This window comes from Saimiri boliviensis, chromosome 11, assembly GCF_048565385.1.
Source record: "Saimiri boliviensis isolate mSaiBol1 chromosome 11, mSaiBol1.pri, whole genome shotgun sequence".
In the NCBI taxonomy this organism is placed as follows: Eukaryota; Metazoa; Chordata; class Mammalia; order Primates; family Cebidae; genus Saimiri; species Saimiri boliviensis.
The window spans coordinates 81,689,699-81,707,758 of NC_133459.1; the positions used below are offsets into that span (position 1 = coordinate 81,689,699).

Consider the following 18,060-nt stretch of genomic DNA (forward strand, 5'->3'; position numbering starts at 1 on the left):
GGAATCCAGCATCGAGTTCCCTCTTATCACTTCCATAGGTATTAGCAGTCATCTTTAAGTGCTGGGCTAACATTATTCTGTTGGGACTTTACAAAGATTAGATAGGCACTAAGAACAAAGCTTACAAATGATAGGAAAAAAATTAACAATATAGTAAAATTTATTTGTGCAGTGCTTTTCAACTAAAGCCCAGGCCTAAGGGCAAAAAACTAAACAAATTAAAGGACCAGGGGAAACCAGTGAGACCTCCTGTTGGCATTGACTAACATTTTATGACTGGGTTGAACTAAAGCAGAGAATGCCTAACTTTGCAAGAGGGACCACCAGGACAAATTAAACTAAAAATTGTGTTAAAGATATTGTCGATGTTGTGGACTAGATGAACTGAAAGAATTTCTTAAGTCAGGTTTTGTCCATGGCCATAACAGGTCTCACCAGTACCTATAGCAGTAACTGACTGGGAATTTTTAATTACAGTATTATTCAGTTAAGTGAAAAAGGGAGGTATTAAGAGGGGTAAGAGTTTCATTACAATATGGAGTATTGTTCCAATGTCTTGAGAAAAGCTGTTTACACCATGGAAAACATTAACTTTCTTGGCCTTGTTTACAGTTTAAATGTCTCTGACTATGGCTTTGGACAGTTTGATGAACTTTCTGTGTGGCCATACATCAGACATGAGATTTGTTTCTTAAAATTTACATAGTTTCAGCTTACAGGACTTGAGGAACAGAGCGGTTCTCATTTTAGAAATTTTATGGAAGAAAGTTTGATTGGAGGAACCTAGAAGAATTTAGGACCTTGTCTAGTCTGTAGGTGGATAACAATACTCAAAAACAAAGTATAGACTTACAGTCTAATAACAGCTGTATTATAGTTATTCTTTAGAAACAACTTTTTTCTCTACATTGATTACATAGGAATCTTAGATTTTTTTTTTTTTTTTTTTTTTGAGACGGAGTTTCGCTCTTGTTACCTAGGCTGGAGTGCAATGGCGCGATCTCGGCTCACCGCAACCTCCGCCTCCTGGGTTCAGGCAATTCTCCTGCCTCAGCCTCCTGAGTAGCTGGGATTACAGGCACGCGCCACCATGCCCCACTAATTTTTTGTATTTTTAGTAGAGACGGGGTTTCACCATGTTGACCAGGATGGTCTCGATCTCTTGACCTCGTGATCCACCCACCTCGGCCTCCCAAAGTGCTGGGATTACAGGCTTGAGCCACCGCACCCGGGGGAATCTTAGATTTAAAAACTTCTTGAGGCAAAGAAGCCAAACTAAGGCAGTCTTTAGATTTTATTTACAATCCTTAGATTCCTGGTCCTGCCAGGAAGTAAGTTTTTATTTACTCATAGTAATGCTGAGAAACCCTTGAATTAGGCATTTTATGTACTTTTAAAATGCAACAGGTTGGTAAGAACCTTGGAAATATAATCAGTGTTTTCAATTGTATTCTGCTGTAAGCAGAGAACAGATTTTTACTGGACTTAATGCAAATCATCGTATTCCCATAAAAGTACTTACAACTAATTTTTGAATAATAAGGAGAAAAAAAGGAAATGCTTTTATCTTTTTTTTTTACAAATATATACTTTGCCAAATTGCTACAAATTATAAATAGCTTAAGAGATAATTTTTTAAAATCTGGAAACCAAAATATTTAAGTAAAGAACTAATGATGTTTTAAATGAAAGTTATGAAAACATTATTTTTATCAATTACTTAATTTTATGTAAGTAATTTTTGTTTTGCTTGATCTTGATTAGTATTTTCATTTACTCATCATTTTTTATTAGCATTTTGGAAATTTTTATTTAGTCAATTAATCTTAAAGTTATTAGAAACCTGTATTTAAGAGTACTTGTTGGGATCTTTTCCACACATCTGATTATAAATGATTCTGGGAATTCAAAATAATAGCTCTGGATGACAAAAATATAGAATAGCCATGGGCAAAAATCTGATGAAAGTTTACAATGAACAAATAAACAAGTTATTTCTATTATATCTAGCATTTTAAGACAATAACCAGAATTATGAAAAACATTAATTTATATGAATTTATATAATTTTTAAAACATTCAGATGAACAACATATCCGTAAATGCAACTAAAACATGTAATATCACATCATTTATACAATGTCTTTTATATAATTTACCAAACAAATCTGATTATTTAATATATCTACAAGATGAGATCTGTGTCTTCGGATGTTTTTCAAGGGCCACATATGGAAAATCCCAAAGCTAATTCTAGATCAAGAACACTTAAGTTAGGATTTGATTTTTGTGGAGTTTGTTAAAGATCTTAACAGAGTCAAAACACTTGGTCAAAACAGAATAACCGGTCACTGTAAAATAATAGTCATTTAAATGAAAAACCTGATGAAGACAACATAGGATGTTATCTTGATAAAATATAAAATCAAGCTTTTTAGGCAGATTACCAAAATGGTACAGAAAAATTTTCTGCAGTATGTTCATTTTTTCTTATTTCTTTTTCTCATTTAGAGCTTTCCATTAAAAAAAATTACCAATCACCTGAAAGTTAATTGAGTACTTGAATTTAATCAGACACAGGATGAATGTGTGCAGGGTATGAGTGTACACTGTTAATATCAAATGTTTACCCAAATAAGAACTTAAAGTTAGATACATGAATAGTCTGTCAACAACTCAGAAGATACAGATGTTTATTAAATCAATAAGATTCAATTAATCCTATGTATCAAATAATTGCATAAACAAAGATCATTTTGTTTTAACATGGTTTATAGCTTCATGATTTTAAGAAATTTATCAAGAGGCAAACATCAAACTCTCTGACCAGGAAATCCAGACAAAAATCTAAGTTGACAATTTTGAAAACATTTCTGATTTTGTTTTATTAATAATTGTTTAGTTCGTATAGTTAAGTCTTGTTGAACTGGACCCTTTATCTTTATGTAATGCCCTTCTTTGTCTTTCCTGATCATTTAAGGTCTTTTTTATTTTATGTAAGAATAGTGACTCCTGTTCTTTTTTGTTTTCCATTTCCATGGTAGTTCTTTCTTCATCCCTTATTTTGAGCTTATGAGTGTCTTTACAGGTGATATGGGTCTCTTGAAGATAGCAGACAGTTGGGACTTTTCTTTTTATCCAGCTTGCCTCTCTTTGCCTTTTAAGTGGGTCATTTAGGCCATTTACATTCAGGATTTGTAGTGATATGTGAGATTTTGATCCTGTCATTATGTCACCAGCTGATTGCTTTGTAGATTTGTTTTCGTAATTGCTTTATATTGTCTGTGGGCTATGATCTTAAGTGTGTTTTTATGGTACCTTTCATGTCTATGTTTAGGACTCCCTTAAGGACCACTTGTAAGGCTGATCTGGTGGTAATGAATTATCTTAGTGTTCCCTTGTCTGAGAAAAATTTTACTTCTCCTTCACTTAAGAAGCTTAATTTGGTGGGATATTAAGTTCTTGGGTGGAATTTCTTTTCTTAGAGGATGCTGACAATAAGCCCCAGTCTCTTCTGGATTATAAGGTTTAAGCTGAGAGGTCCATTGCTGATGGACCTGATGGAGTTCCCTTTGTAAGTGACCTGACATTTCTCTGCAGCTGCCTTCAAGTTAAGTGGAATATATACACCATGGAATAGCACACATCCATAAAAAAAAAAAAAAAATGAAATCATGTCCTTTGCAGCAACATGGAAGCTTCTGGAGGTCATTATCCTAAGTAAATTAACACAGGAACAAAAATCCAAATACTTCATGTTCTCACTTTTAAGCGAGAGCTAAACATTGAATGTACGTGGACATTAAGATGGAAACAGTAGACACTGGGAACTACTGCAGAGGAGAAGAAGGGAGGAAAACATCGGCCGAAAAATTACCCAGTGGGTGTTATGCTCACTACCTGGGTGATAGTAACATTCATACCCCAAACCTCAGGATCATGCAATATGCCCATGTAACAAACCTGCACATGTACCCTCTGAATCAAAAACAAAAATTTTAAAAAATAAATAATTTTAAAACCAATTAATTTATCTAGGATGTACTTAAGTCATGTGAACTAAAATATTTTATATTAGTATGCATTTATCCAAATAGAATTCCTTAAGGGATTTCTAGACAACTATGTCAGATTTTATTATATAGACACAACATACAACATAATATATGTACATATGCATAAAAACATCTAAACACCTACACAAATTTATAAGTAAAAATCTTACAGCTTCTTTTTTAGAATTCATGAGGTAGTAAAACAATAAACCAGCCAGTTTATAAAAAGAGAGTTAGATCCAAATTGTTGTTTTTCTAACAAAATGGGATAAGGCTAAACTTACTAAGCTTTTTTTAAATAGGTAATATTATGAAGTCTGTGAACTAAATTATAGGTAGAGGGCTTTGAGCCAGTTAGCAATATACTGGATTAGACAAAGAATTATTAACTGTGAAAATGTGAATAAATTATGTGAGGAGACCCAAATAATAGGAGTTATTCTAACAAAGTCTGTACAATATTTTCTTGTCTCAGTTCTTTGTCTCTGAAGATAAGATTGTTGCCATTTCTTTTAGTATAGAGACAGTGTCCTTTACATTGGAATTTTATCTTAAAAACAAAACAACATGAAAATCAAAATGATTTTCTTTTATATCTGATGACTTTCCAATGTTTTTACTTAAATAGTCAGTATGCCAAAATAGGAAAAGAGAGTTTAGTCTAGATTAGGATAAAGAAGAGGAATTGTAAAAGTGGAGGGAAAAGCTTCAGAGAGGATATTGTCTTAGCTAGCTTTGAGACAGTATTTTGTAGCAAGGCAATCTCTGAGTCCTGAAATTTTTGTTAGCCTTAAGATATCAGTTGAGATATGAGTCTTATTTAGAGTATATGATTTTATGACCATGATCTTTTAGTTTTGTTGTAAGAACAACAGACTGTTTGAATAATTCCTATAATGTTTGAACACTTTACCAGCTGGAGTCCCAGAAAATATCCTGGCATGCCTTTAAACTTTGAGAGCCTATTTTTAACTAAATGTATTTAGGTGATTCAGTTTAATGCCAAATACACAAAAGCCAATTAAACACAAGTGCTGAATACACAAGGCCAAATAAACATAAGTGCCAACAGAAAATAAAGTATGTCCTTACCAGAAAGAACAATAAGTCTCCAAATGAAAGGAAGAGTACCCTCAACTAAACATCAAAACTGAGGTCTAAGCTTTGCAGCTGAAGTTAACAGGGGGAAAATAATCCTCCCCAACAGGAGATCAGTCAGCCAGGAGGCAAAAGACTCCTCTCAGACAGGAAGGGGAATGAGAAAGACCCTTTCCCAACCAAATCCCAAATAAAAGAGAACTCAACCAAAATTAGGAGTTTAGTCCAAAAGAGACTCATCAAGTGGAAAACAGGTGATCCCCCCACCTCAGAAGCAGCGGAACTGAAAGGGTCCCAATGTGGGTACTTCATGCTGTAGTTCCCAGGGCCAGAGATTCTCCCTGAAGTAGGATCCCACTTCTGACACCAACTAAATCAAAGTCAAAAAAATAGAGAGAGAGATGAATCTCTAGATTCAATATTTTACTTGGGAAGCAGAGATTGCAATGCAAGGCATACACACAGACCAGGTGGTCTTTGGTGTGACTGAAAAACAAAAAGAAGGTTGGAGGTTTATAAAAAGGAGAAATTTTACATTTGTTTTGGAACAAAGTTCTTTGGCACTAGCAAAATTTTGGGGAGCTGGCAAGCTGTGACTGGTGAGTGATGGCGGTGGCTCAAACTAATCTTAGAGTCACAGCAGGTTGTTTTAGTAGGTATTAGATAAAACTGGCTTCGGGTTACAGCAGGAAGCTTTAGCTGCTAGGTGTGTGGAAAATTTAATTCTTGGAGCAGGTGCCATGTGCTCTGAGTGCTTTATTGCCCTGGCCCTTCAATTCTGATTTAATTGGGTATGACAAAAATGACTCAATTTGTATAATCAACTTTCACAATTAAATATTGGCATAATTAAAACACAAGTATGAGCTAAAACATGACTGATGATGGTAATTTGATTCATAAAATGATGATGGCAGACTCAGAATATCACAAGATGATATCAAGCAATGACCAAACATTAGTTATCCTAATGACCTAAAGCCTAAGCCAAGATTCATTTATTGACTTAAAATGTACAGGGCAACTAATATAATTAATAGTGTCAGGCACTGTGCAAACTAAAGTAGTTTCTACTTATCTTTGAGAATTTTCTTTCCCCTCCTGTTGTCCTCTCTGTCCTACTGCCCATTGTTCAAGCTGAATCCTCATATTGCCCTGTTATTATTTAAAGTTTTCACTAAAGTACTACACCTCAACCTCTTCTCAAAAAGGTTTTTGTTAACTTTCTATAATTGTTAACTTCTTTTCTTTGCAACTCCCCACAGTCTTACTACTCTTTGAAATTGACTTTTTAATACTTGACTTGGTACTTAAACAGCAAGTTGATTGAAGGAATTCACACTGAGACACTTGTCTTTTCTCATCTTTCACAAATACTACATATACACTTGAATGATTGATAATATCCATCTTAGAAGTTTTGAGGCAATAGGAATATAAGTTATTGTTTTGCATGGCTTTAATCAGAATCAAAGGAGTCTTTATAATTCTCTACTTAAAGCTGTCTAGACTTAAAACTACCACAGCATTAGCCCTTACTATTGTCTTCCTACATTTAATTAAACATCAAATGGAAATATCCAGTAACAGTTTGCACTTGGAATATTTACTTTCACCTTTCAAGAATTTGATTGTAGACTGAGCACATAGGCTCATATAAGCCTGTAATCACAGCACTTTGGGAGGCTCAGGTGGGTGGATCACTTGAACTCAGGAGTTCAAAACCAACCTGAGCAACGTGGAAAACCTGTGCCTTCCCACTACAAAAAAATACAAAAAAATAGCTAGGCATGGTGGTGTGCAACTGTAGTCCCAGCACCTCGGTAGACTGAGGTGGGAAGATTGCATGAGCCCAGTAGTTTGAGGCTGCAGTGATCATGCCACAGCACTCCAGCCCTGCAACAGAGCAAGAAAAAAAAAAGAATTTTATTATAGATCTATGTAATGTATGTATTCCTCCAATTAAACACCAGGATTTGGAAATTAATATTTTATAAGTAAACAGCAATAATACTAATGACATGTTTACAGATGCATAAAGGAAATAAGAGGGGACCTCTCAGGTCAAATGTTTCCCAGTTTAAGCATAAATGTTGCAATGACCAGAATGATTCTTTTAATCTCTGCTTACAATGTTCTCCTCATTCCTTGTCATTTGGCATACAATGTAGATTGATAGTGTTGGATGAAGCTGAAACTGGAAAGGTATTATAAAATTTTGATCCCCAAAAGCAGTTTTCTTTACATACTCATTCTTTCAACAAATATTTACTGAGCTCTTGGGAAATGTAGTGACAAGCAAATTTCAGGCAGTTTACTAGAATTCAGTTAATACATTAGAAGATATTAAATTAGAAAATTGGTACATCTTTTTGGATTTTTCAGATTATGACATCAAAATTACACTGATCTATCAATCTAATATATACATAAAAGAACTGTACATATTTACACTAACGGAGATTATACCTATGTCTGTATATCTATGTAAACATGCAGAGTAGAAGATTTGGAAATTCTCCTGCCAGAATTATATCTATATGGTCTCTGAATGGTATTAGAAGTATTCATTATTCTTTAACAATATTTTATGATATTTTCCCTTATGAATGTATGTCATTTTTGTAACAGGAATTATTACAAGACTAGTAAAGTGACATTAATCTGCAGATAAATTCAGCTAAAGAGATTCTATGTAGGGAATTCTATAAACACTTGAAATTTGTGAGAAAAGTAGATGGAGCCTGTTAACAAAAGCAATGGCGCTGATAGACAATCCAGTTGTCACATTTGCTTTCAAATCATTCTTAAGATATGACATAATTAGAAAGACATCAATATATTCAAATATAGGCAATAATGATTTATAAGAAGATAATATTTTAAGTTTATATTTTCCCTCAACTTATTCTTCCCTATAAATTTGCCAGAGCTTTATTTGAACACAATATAGAGATTTTCAAAATATTTGGAAACTAACAAGATTCTTTATATACATTTTTTAAAAAATACTTTTTGTTCCCATACTTTATGTTAATTTTTATGTATAATCTAATTAGAATGTATTAACTCATTTTTACAGAAAATCAATGTTTTTGTTCTTTGCAGTGAACCCCACGCACGGTTCTATGCAGCTCAGATAGTACTAACATTCGAGTACCTCCATTCACTAGACCTCATCTACAGAGATCTAAAACCTGAAAATCTCTTAATTGACCATCAAGGCTATATCCAGGTATGACTTAAATACATTATGTATAGTGTATTTGAGAAAATACTAAGGAAGACATTGTATGTATGTAATCCCAACTTGGTCCTTTTTTATGAAGGAGACATTTACTTATTCCTAATAGTTTAAGTAGAGCTCAGAGTTTCACTGCTGTGACAGAGAAGCAAAAATCCTATTATGAAAGGAACCTGTTTATATCTCCTTTAATCTGTAATTGTGAACTTAGTATAGGCTCTTGCATAAGGAGATATTAATAGCTAAATCTGTTAGCACTTATTAGTACCAGGCATATTTCAAGTGTTTTACATGTATTATTTCTTCAATCCTAATAAACCTATGAAGTAGAAATACCATTGCTATCTTCATTTTAAAATTAACAAAACTGGCTGGGTGCAGTGACTCACACCTGTAATCCCAGCACTTTGGGAGGCCAAGGTGGGCGGATCACCTGAGGTAGGGAGTTCCAGACCAGCCTGACCAATATAATAAAACCCTGTCTCTACAAAAAAGACAAAATTAACTGGACATGGTGGTGCATGCCTGTAATCTCAGCTACTCAGGAGGCTGAGGCAGAGAATCACTTGAACCTGGGAGGCAGAGGTTGCAATGAGCCAAGATCACACCATTGCACTCCAGCCTGAGCAGCAAGAGTAAAACTCCATCTCAAAAAGAAAAGAAAAGAAAAAAAAAAAAACTAAGCATAGCAAGGTCATTTAGCTCATAAATGGTAGAGTCAAAATTTGAACCTAGGCAGTCTGATCCCAGAGTCCATGTGCTTTACGACTGCAGTGTAACTGCCAAAGGATCCCTGACTACCAATACTGAACTGGTATCAATATTTTCTTTCCACTTCTACTATTAACAAAGTGGGAACATTTCTTTTTACACAATTGTTGATAGATTCTCCCATTGACATTTTTGAACTTCTGATGCTACAATTAATGGCAAAGGGCACATTGGGGTAAGGCAAACTTTTAGCATTGTTTCATTTTTATTAATGCTATTTATTTTTACCTTTTTTTTCACTTTTTTATTTCTTGGGTCTAGGAACTTATGACAATGTCTGAAAAGTGTTTTGTTATTCATTTGTTCCTTTTCTTTGTTATTCATTTGTTCCTTTTCTTTGAGGAAATCCTTTAACCAAAGGATTTCCAACTTTGGTTATTCAAACCTTCATTCACTAAATATTCATGAATGAATCTCAATTACATGGACTTAATTTGTTTTTCCATTTCTTTCATGGTTTCAATTTGAATTTTAAACTTTCAGTTTAGGCTCAATAAATATATTTATTGTGAGGCAATACATTTTCACTAGTATTTTCTTTTCTTTTATAGGTCACAGACTTTGGGTTTGCCAAAAGAGTTAAAGGCAGAACTTGGACATTATGTGGAACTCCAGAGTATTTGGCTCCAGAAATAATTCTCAGCAAGGTATATTCATATCAATATATAAGAAGTAGAAATATGAGGCATGCATTCTTATGAACTTATGTAAAAAGAGTTTGTTGATCTAATTTTACATTTTTAATTTGATCTAAGTTATGAATTTAAATCTATTTGTGCATGATTACTAAAGAATAATTATTTAGCATCTACTGCTAATCCTATAACCTCTGTCAATTTTAACTCTGCGTCTTAGAGAAATAATATGAATAAATGTGACCTCTAGATCCATGTTTTGCAACCAAAACATAGTCTTTTCTTAATTATTCCTAGTAACGGGAGGGTAGAGAAGACTTGCTCTGGATTACACCAAGAGGTAAATCTAGAGATGATATGTACTAGCTGTCCATTCTTTATTTGTTTCAAATTTACCATTTAAATAAAAGGAATGTATGAGAAGTGTTTTTAAATCTTAAATAGGACTATTAACAGCCATTTAATAGTTTTAGTCTTATTGAAGGCAGCTCTACTTTTCTAAATAGTGAAATATGGTGAGAGAAACTGTACTTATATCTGAAAGAATGGTTTAACTTTTCCTCTACCATCTCTTCGTGGAGAAATCTAGAAAGGAGAACCTAACAATAACCAGGCACAAATAGGAGAGAGGAAAAGGAAAGGGATAAAACACATGCTTCAGTAGTTTCCAAATGGAATCAGTGAAATATGACTAATCTATAGAAGTGTTAAAATAAAAGATTTCTTTCAACTTCTCTCTCATCATCTTTTATGATTCAAATAAGGTATAACTTCTTGATCTTTTATAGTCCAAATGTCATTGCAGTTAACACATTTCTTCTTTAAATACAGTTAACGAATAATGTGACATTAAAATGAGCACTAATACTTTTATAAATGTGTATATATTGTAAAAATAATACTCATTTTACAAATTTAGAAAATACAGAAAAACACAAAGAAACAACCAAAAAAAACTATATGTAATCCCACCAACCTAGAGGCAACCTTTTAAAAAATATTTATTTATATGTGTATATATACATATATACACACACATATCCACACACATATATATGATAATATATTATATATGATAATATATAAGAGTATATATATATATATATTAGCTTATATTTTAGGTTCAGGGATGCATATGAAGGTTTGTTACATAGGTAGACTCATGTCATGGGGGTTTATTGTACAGATTATTTCATCACTCAGGAATTAAGTCCAGTACCATAGTTATCTTTTCTTTTCCTCTTCCTCCTCCCTACCCCCACCCTCAAATAGAACCCAGTGTCTGTTATTTCCTTCTTTGTGTTCATAAATTCTCATCATTTAGCTCCCACTTATAAGTGAAAATGTGGTATCTGGTTTTCTGTTCTTGCTTTAGTTTGCTGTGGATGACAGCCTCCAGCTCCATCCATGTTCGTGCAAAAGACATGATCTTATTCCTTTTTATAGCTGCATAGTATTCCATAGTGCAGGCATCCCGAAACTTTTTACACAGGGGGCCAGTTCACTGTCCCTCAGACCGTTGGAGGGCCGCCACATACTGTGCTCCTCTCACTGACCACCAATGAAAGAGGTGCCCCTTCCTGAAGTGCAGCAGGGGGCCAGATAAATGGCCTCAGGGGGCCGCATGCGGCCCGCGGGCCATAGTTTGGGGATGCCTGCTATAGTGTATATGTACCGTATTTTCTTGATCTAGTCCACAATTGATGAACATGTAGGTTGATTCCATGTCTTTGCTATTGTGAGGAGTGCCACAATGAATAAACAAGTACATTTGTCTTTATAATGGAATGATTTATAATCCTCTGGGTATATGCCCAGTAGTGGGATTGCTGAGTCAAATGGTAGTTCTGCTTTTAGCTCATTTTAGGAATCTCCATACTGCTTTCCACAATGGTTGAACTAATTTACACTTCTACCAACAGTGTATAATTGTTCACTTTTCTCTGCAGCTTTGCCAGCATTTGTTATTTTTTGACTTTTTAGTAATAGCCATTCTGACTGGTGTGGAATGGTATCTTACTGCAGTTTTGACTTGCATTTCTCTAATGATCAGTGATATTGAGCATTTCTTCATATCCTTGTTGGCCACATGTATGTCTTCTTTCAGAAAGTATCAGTTAATGTCCTTTGCCCACCTTTTCATGGGGTTGTTTTTTGTAAAATTTGATTAAGTTCCTTATGGATGCTGGATATTAGACCTTTGGCAGATGCATAGTTACCAAATATTTTCTCCCATTCTGTAGGTTGTCTGTTTACTGTTGATAGTTTTTTTGCTGTGCATAAGCTCTTCAGTTTAATTAGATCCCACTTGACAGTGTTTGCTTTTGTTGGAATTGCTTTTGGTGCCTTTGTCATGAAATCTGTATCTATTCCTGTACCTATTCCTGTGTTCGGGATGGCATTGCCTAGGTTGTCTTCAAAGGTTTTTATACTTTGGGGTTTTGTATTTAAGTCTTTAATCCATCTTGAGTTGATTTTGTATATTGTATAAGGAAGGGGTCCAGCTTCAGTCTTCTGCATATGGCTAGCCAGTTATCCCAGAACTATTTATTGAGTAGGGAATCTTTTTCCCATTGCTTGTTTTTGTCAGCCTTGTCAAAGATCAGGTGGTCATAGGTGTGTGGCCTTATTTCTGGATTGTCATAGTTGAAATCATAGTAAATGTATATAGTCTTATCTCTGACTTTTTTTACTTTCATAATAACAAGCATGGAAACATCATTCTAATGGCTTGTTTACAAATGTACCATGAAGTATTTAGTCACTCTTCTATTGTTGAGTATTCAGGTTTTATTTTTGTATTTTGTTTTTTATTATTATAAATAACTATGATAAACATCTTTATACATAAAGCTTTTTCTGTATTTTACATTATTTCCTTAGCATACATTCCCAGAAGCAGAATTACTGGGTCAATGACTAGGAATATTTTTAAGGTTTTTATAAATATTGCCAAATTGCTTTCCAAAATTATTATGCCATTTTATACTTCTACCATTAGTATATTAGAGTGCCTATTTCATAGCACCATCACTGGGTATACTCATATTTAAAATATTTACTGATATAATAGGCAATAAATTGTATCTATTTTCATTCTCAAGTTTTTTATTTCTTTGTGTTTTTTTGTTTTTGTTTTTGTTTTTGTTTTTGTTTTTTGCTTTTTTGTTGTTGAGATGGAGTCTTGCACTGTTACAAGGCTGGAGTGCAGTGGCACAATCTCAGCTCACTGCACCCGCCGCCTCTCGGGTTCAAGCAACTCTCCTGCCTCAGCCTCCTAAGTAGCTAGGACTACAAGTGCGTGCCACCATGCCTAGCTAATTTTTGTATTTTAGTAGAGATAGGGTTTCGCCATGTTGGCCAGGATGGTCTTGATCTTTTGACCTCACAATCTGCCCACCTTGGCCTCCCAAAGTGCTGGGATTACAGGTGTGAACCACTATGCCTGGCCGATTAATTTTTTAAATGCTTAATAGTCATTTGGTATTTCGTTGTGTGTCTGTAAATTATTAGTTCATCTCCTTTGCCCATTTATCTATTTTAATTTAACGTATTTCTTATTGTGTTCTGATTTCTATACCGTGAGTATTAACTTGTGTCTGACATATTTACTATAAGCATTAGCACACAAGTTAAACATATAAATCAATAAGTTAAGGAGAGCTAATGCCTATTTTTGTTAGAAAACAAAGTGATATTCCTATTATACCACTCCTTCCCTTAGAAAGTTATATACAGAATCAGGGAAAAAAGAGAAAAAGAATATCTCTATAGTATTATAGAATTATGTTTTTGCTAGAAATTTGAAAACTAAATAGTTTGTAAAGCTTCAGTTTTGACAAAAAGGTGGAATGATAGAGGGTACTTCTGAGGGTAAAACAATAGATCTGTGTAGAATTCAGTTTATTTCTCTTCATGACCAGGTTGTCGGGGTTTTTAAAAAATCTCTTGGGCCAGTTGATACTGATCATAGTTGATAAACTACATTAACATGTTAATATAAACATGTTATTCTTATTTGTTTTCTTGTAAATAGTTCTAGATCTTAATTTTAGTAAGATTAATATGAAAAAGAATAATTAAACATAACCTTTAATTTTTGCAAACCTTTGGTTTGCAAAGCCCTTTTTATACACATTACTCCCTTTTATATGATAAAGTCCTCACAAAAACCTATAAATTCATTTTTTTTCCTGCATACCTTTTAGAGATAGGAAGCAAAACAGTAGATAGCAGAAGTAAAGTATACTTAAATATTTACATTAATTAAATTCTACATTAAACTTTTTGTTTTCACAAAATCCTCTGAAACAGATGGGATTGTCCCTAGCAGATTCACCCTCCTAACTCCAAAAATACAGAGTATTTTGAAGTCAACTTCACTATTTACTATGTAGTTCAGTTTCTATTATTTTCTTTGAAAATGTTTGATCTTTCTAGGCATGCTGTGGAAAATTTAATTAGTAAGATTATGGACCTAGAACAGGCCTTAAGAAGTAATGTGGTCTAATTGCCTTCCTGTTATTGAGCAAGAACTAAATTATCCCCGTGAAATAAAGAAAATTTCGTTATCTGTAATATTCTTAATCACTTAGAAAGAAGATTTAATAATCTTTCCTAATATCCAATTTCAATATCTGTAAATTCCCTCTTTTGTTTAATTTAAATCTGACCTGACACAGTTGGTTCATTTTTAAATTCTATCCTGAATAGCTGCTCAGCAGCTACTTTAAAAATTTTTTATATGCGTCCAGGTCATTTTGAAATTACCTTTGATTTCATTCTCTTCTGAGTAACTTAAGTAACAATTGACATTGGTGTTGGTTTATCTCAGGGCTACAATAAGGCAGTGGATTGGTGGGCATTAGGAGTGCTAATCTATGAAATGGCAGCTGGCTATCCCCCATTCTTTGCAGACCAACCAATTCAGATTTATGAAAAGATTGTTTCTGGAAAGGTAAGTAGTATTTTTTTTATTATTCTCTTATTCATTGTTACTGTACATGAATTTTAAGCTTCATGGATTGAAACCATATTTTGTCATCAGAGTGTTATTGAGAAAAATATAGAAAAATCTATAGTTGGGAATCTACATTGGGAAAAATATAGAAATCTACATCAAAACATAGAATCTACATTGGGAAAAATATAGAAAAATCTATAGTTGCTGCTTTTACTAGCATAAGAATTGACTCATTTAAGTCTCTTAAGAAAAAAATGACAATTTTATCGAAAAATTAGAAAAATGGCAAAGCAATGTCTATATTTAGTATTTTTATCACAAAGAACAGGATGATAGCCATAATTCTCAATATTCCTTCAAATAAATAAAAAATAGTTTTTTATTTCATGTGTCTGTCTTCATGGAGACAAGTTTTAGGGGCTCTTTTATATGCCCTTGCATTTTCAGGAGAGACTTCTAGTTTTAATTATGTTTAATACTACAAAATTGGAAGTAAAACTGAATATAAAATGAATAAGCCTTTTTAAGATGGAAATTTATAGAACTGATTTTAACAGAATTGTTCGTGTAGATTGTGATTATCATTGTCATTGGTTTTTAGCAAGCATGGAAATAACATTAATTTTTCTTGAACATGAGTAGATTTACTGTGTTACAGTTTTTTGCATTTTGTAAATTACTTCATAAATCTTCCTTCTTTTGCACTTCTCTCATTTTGCTTTCAAGAGTATTTTGTTTAGGGTCAATCATTTGCTCTTGCCTTAGCAGATCTTTCTTTTTAAAAGACCATAGTTGACTCAATAGAAATGAGCCTGAATCTCCTACCATGCAGCAATGAAAGAATAGGCTTTTGAACATTCCCTGTAAATTAATGACAAAATATATGGGAAGGGATATTTTGCTTATTTTCCCTTCTTTCTATTTCTATAAGTGGTCTTTGTCTTCCCCCGTCCCCCACATAGTTCCATCTAGAATATGATCAGGAAATAGTGCATCATTCTTGTAACATATTACCCTGAGATGTTATATAGTTGAAATTTTTTGTTTTATTTTTTATTTATGTTGTATTTTGTGACCTTCTTAGGCAGAGATAAACCTAATCAACCTGAAGAATCTGGAAGGAGATGGAAGGAAAGGTTCTATTTCTTTGTATCTCAGCCAGATTCAAATTCCACATTTAGTGTGAAAGCTTACCATTGGCATCTATCAACTTAAAATTTCCAGTGTTAACTATTCACAAGGTACCCTGAATGTCCGTATTGTAGTAATTTATCTCTTTTGCCAATACTTAAATTTAAATCATGGATGCTGCACAGCTGGGCTGTAGGAACAAGACACTTGCCAATAGAATTAGTCTATCCAATCACCTAGAATATGCATTTCAACACAGTATTATTCCCTTTCTTACAGTACATATGCAGTCTACTGGGTCACAAGATTTCCCCTTGTATTTTGCCACATTGTATGCAGAAAGTTTTATGTATTGTTAGTATTCACAAATTAGGAGACAGACAACCCCAACTATGTCAAAGGTAAAAAATAAATACCTCTTACAGATAAATAAACTAAGCTAGGTGTTGAACGCTGTGCACTGATAAAGGCAATACAGAAAAGCAGAATGCAGTACTTATTTAAACAAGTATTCATATCACTGTTCTTGTCACATTTGTAGATCTCTGGCTTTAGATTTCTTATTTTTGTAATTGTTTTCCCCCGGCAGAACTTTTGATATGAACAAAACAAAACTTTGCAAAAAATTAGCAGACAAAACAGTGATTTATTTTTGAAGAATTTGGGAAGTGTAGACTCTGAAGAGGACTAAAGGTCATATGAAGGATGATGAGAGAACCAAAATACATTAAAATCACAAATGGAAGAATATCTTACTAATATAAAAACTAAGAGTGTAAAAATTATAATAATTGTTTTAAATAATTTAACAGTAATTATAAAGTTCTTGAATCTTTACTATATGGCTTTTATTTATACTTCATAAAAGAAATCCAATTTTCTAACAAAGATATTGTCATAAATAAACATACATTTATTAACAAAAATTGCTTTAGTTAAAATTAATGTGTCTTCATCTTTATGCATTGACCTCAATTTGCCAATCATTCTTCATTGGTTAAAATTTATATTCAGCTGTTTATGAATATATATTCATTTTATATCAAACTTTAAAATGTTGTACCTGATAATCGGCATATATTCTAAAATCATAGCAGTCTAAATCCTAGGCACCTTAGAAGAACAGCAACATAAAACTTTATTATACTACAATATTCTGTTTCCCCCCTTCATTTATTTAGAAATATGATAGGATATTTGGTGTACTTTTGTTTTTTAACTAAAAGTACCAGATTATCTCACCCCATATGGGATATAAAATTATTCCTATCTCTTCATTTACTCATCTAAAGTAGAAGTCATGAAAGCGGAATATTGCCATTAAATGATCTCTAGACTCTGTATTATGTGAAGTATAGATTGTACTGTTTCCCAATAAGTCATCTGTTTCAATATTCAGATTCAAACTAGAATGTGTTTCTATTCACATTGCAGAAGTATTGTCTCCCTGATTAGTAGCTAAAAGCCGAATTAGAAACCAACTAGTTTTTTTTACACTTTTTTAATTGTACAGTTAGTTAAAAATCCAATTTGGTCTTATATTTGTGGATCCTTGTATTTGCATTTGAAATTTTAATGGTTTTAATGACGTATCATTTAAGAATATGCTTTTCATTCAGAATTATTTTTATTTTAAAAGCATATTATTTTATGCAACAGCATCTTAAATTGATTATATCCTCCATTTTGAAGTCATATTATGAAGATTGTAAGTATCAATGGCTTATCAAAGTTAAAGTTAAATTTATTAATTAAGTGATAGATTCACTGAAATACATATATATATGAACATAGATTGTAAAATGCTTTCTCTATTACGATATTTTAACTCAAGCTGGTATTTTTAAGTGCACAGAAAGATGATCAATCAACTTGTTAGATCCTCTCCTACACATATTTTGCCTTTAAAAAACAGAGGAGGTGGTATTTAAATGTCAAATTATTCATGCAATGTTAAGGTTCGAGTCTACAGATGCATAGTCGACAGAAAAGATTTATGATTCCTGCATTAACTATGCCTCATCATAGCAATACATATGCTGTTTCTATATATAGTCTTTAAATTTCATCCCTCAGTGTCATGTACTCTATGACAAGCATCAGTTATGGTCTCCATAACACCTCTATCTGACTGCATTACCCATGGAAATATAGAAAGTTTAC

General features: G+C 33.0%; 1 protein-coding gene across 8 annotated transcripts in view; it reads left to right on the forward strand.

Moving 5' to 3' along the window:
* The window catches only part of PRKACB (protein kinase cAMP-activated catalytic subunit beta), a 136,977-nt gene that overhangs the window by 91,730 nt on the left and 27,187 nt on the right, over window positions 1–18,060 (forward strand). For all 8 annotated transcript variants that reach the window (XM_010347080.3, XM_074381083.1, XM_074381088.1 and 5 more), the window contains 3 exons: window positions 8,262–8,388; window positions 9,720–9,815; window positions 14,638–14,760. In XM_010347080.3, the coding sequence (XP_010345382.1) occupies window positions 8,262–8,388; window positions 9,720–9,815; window positions 14,638–14,760 (346 nt within the window). The remainder of the gene's footprint in view (window positions 1–8,261; window positions 8,389–9,719; window positions 9,816–14,637; window positions 14,761–18,060) is intronic.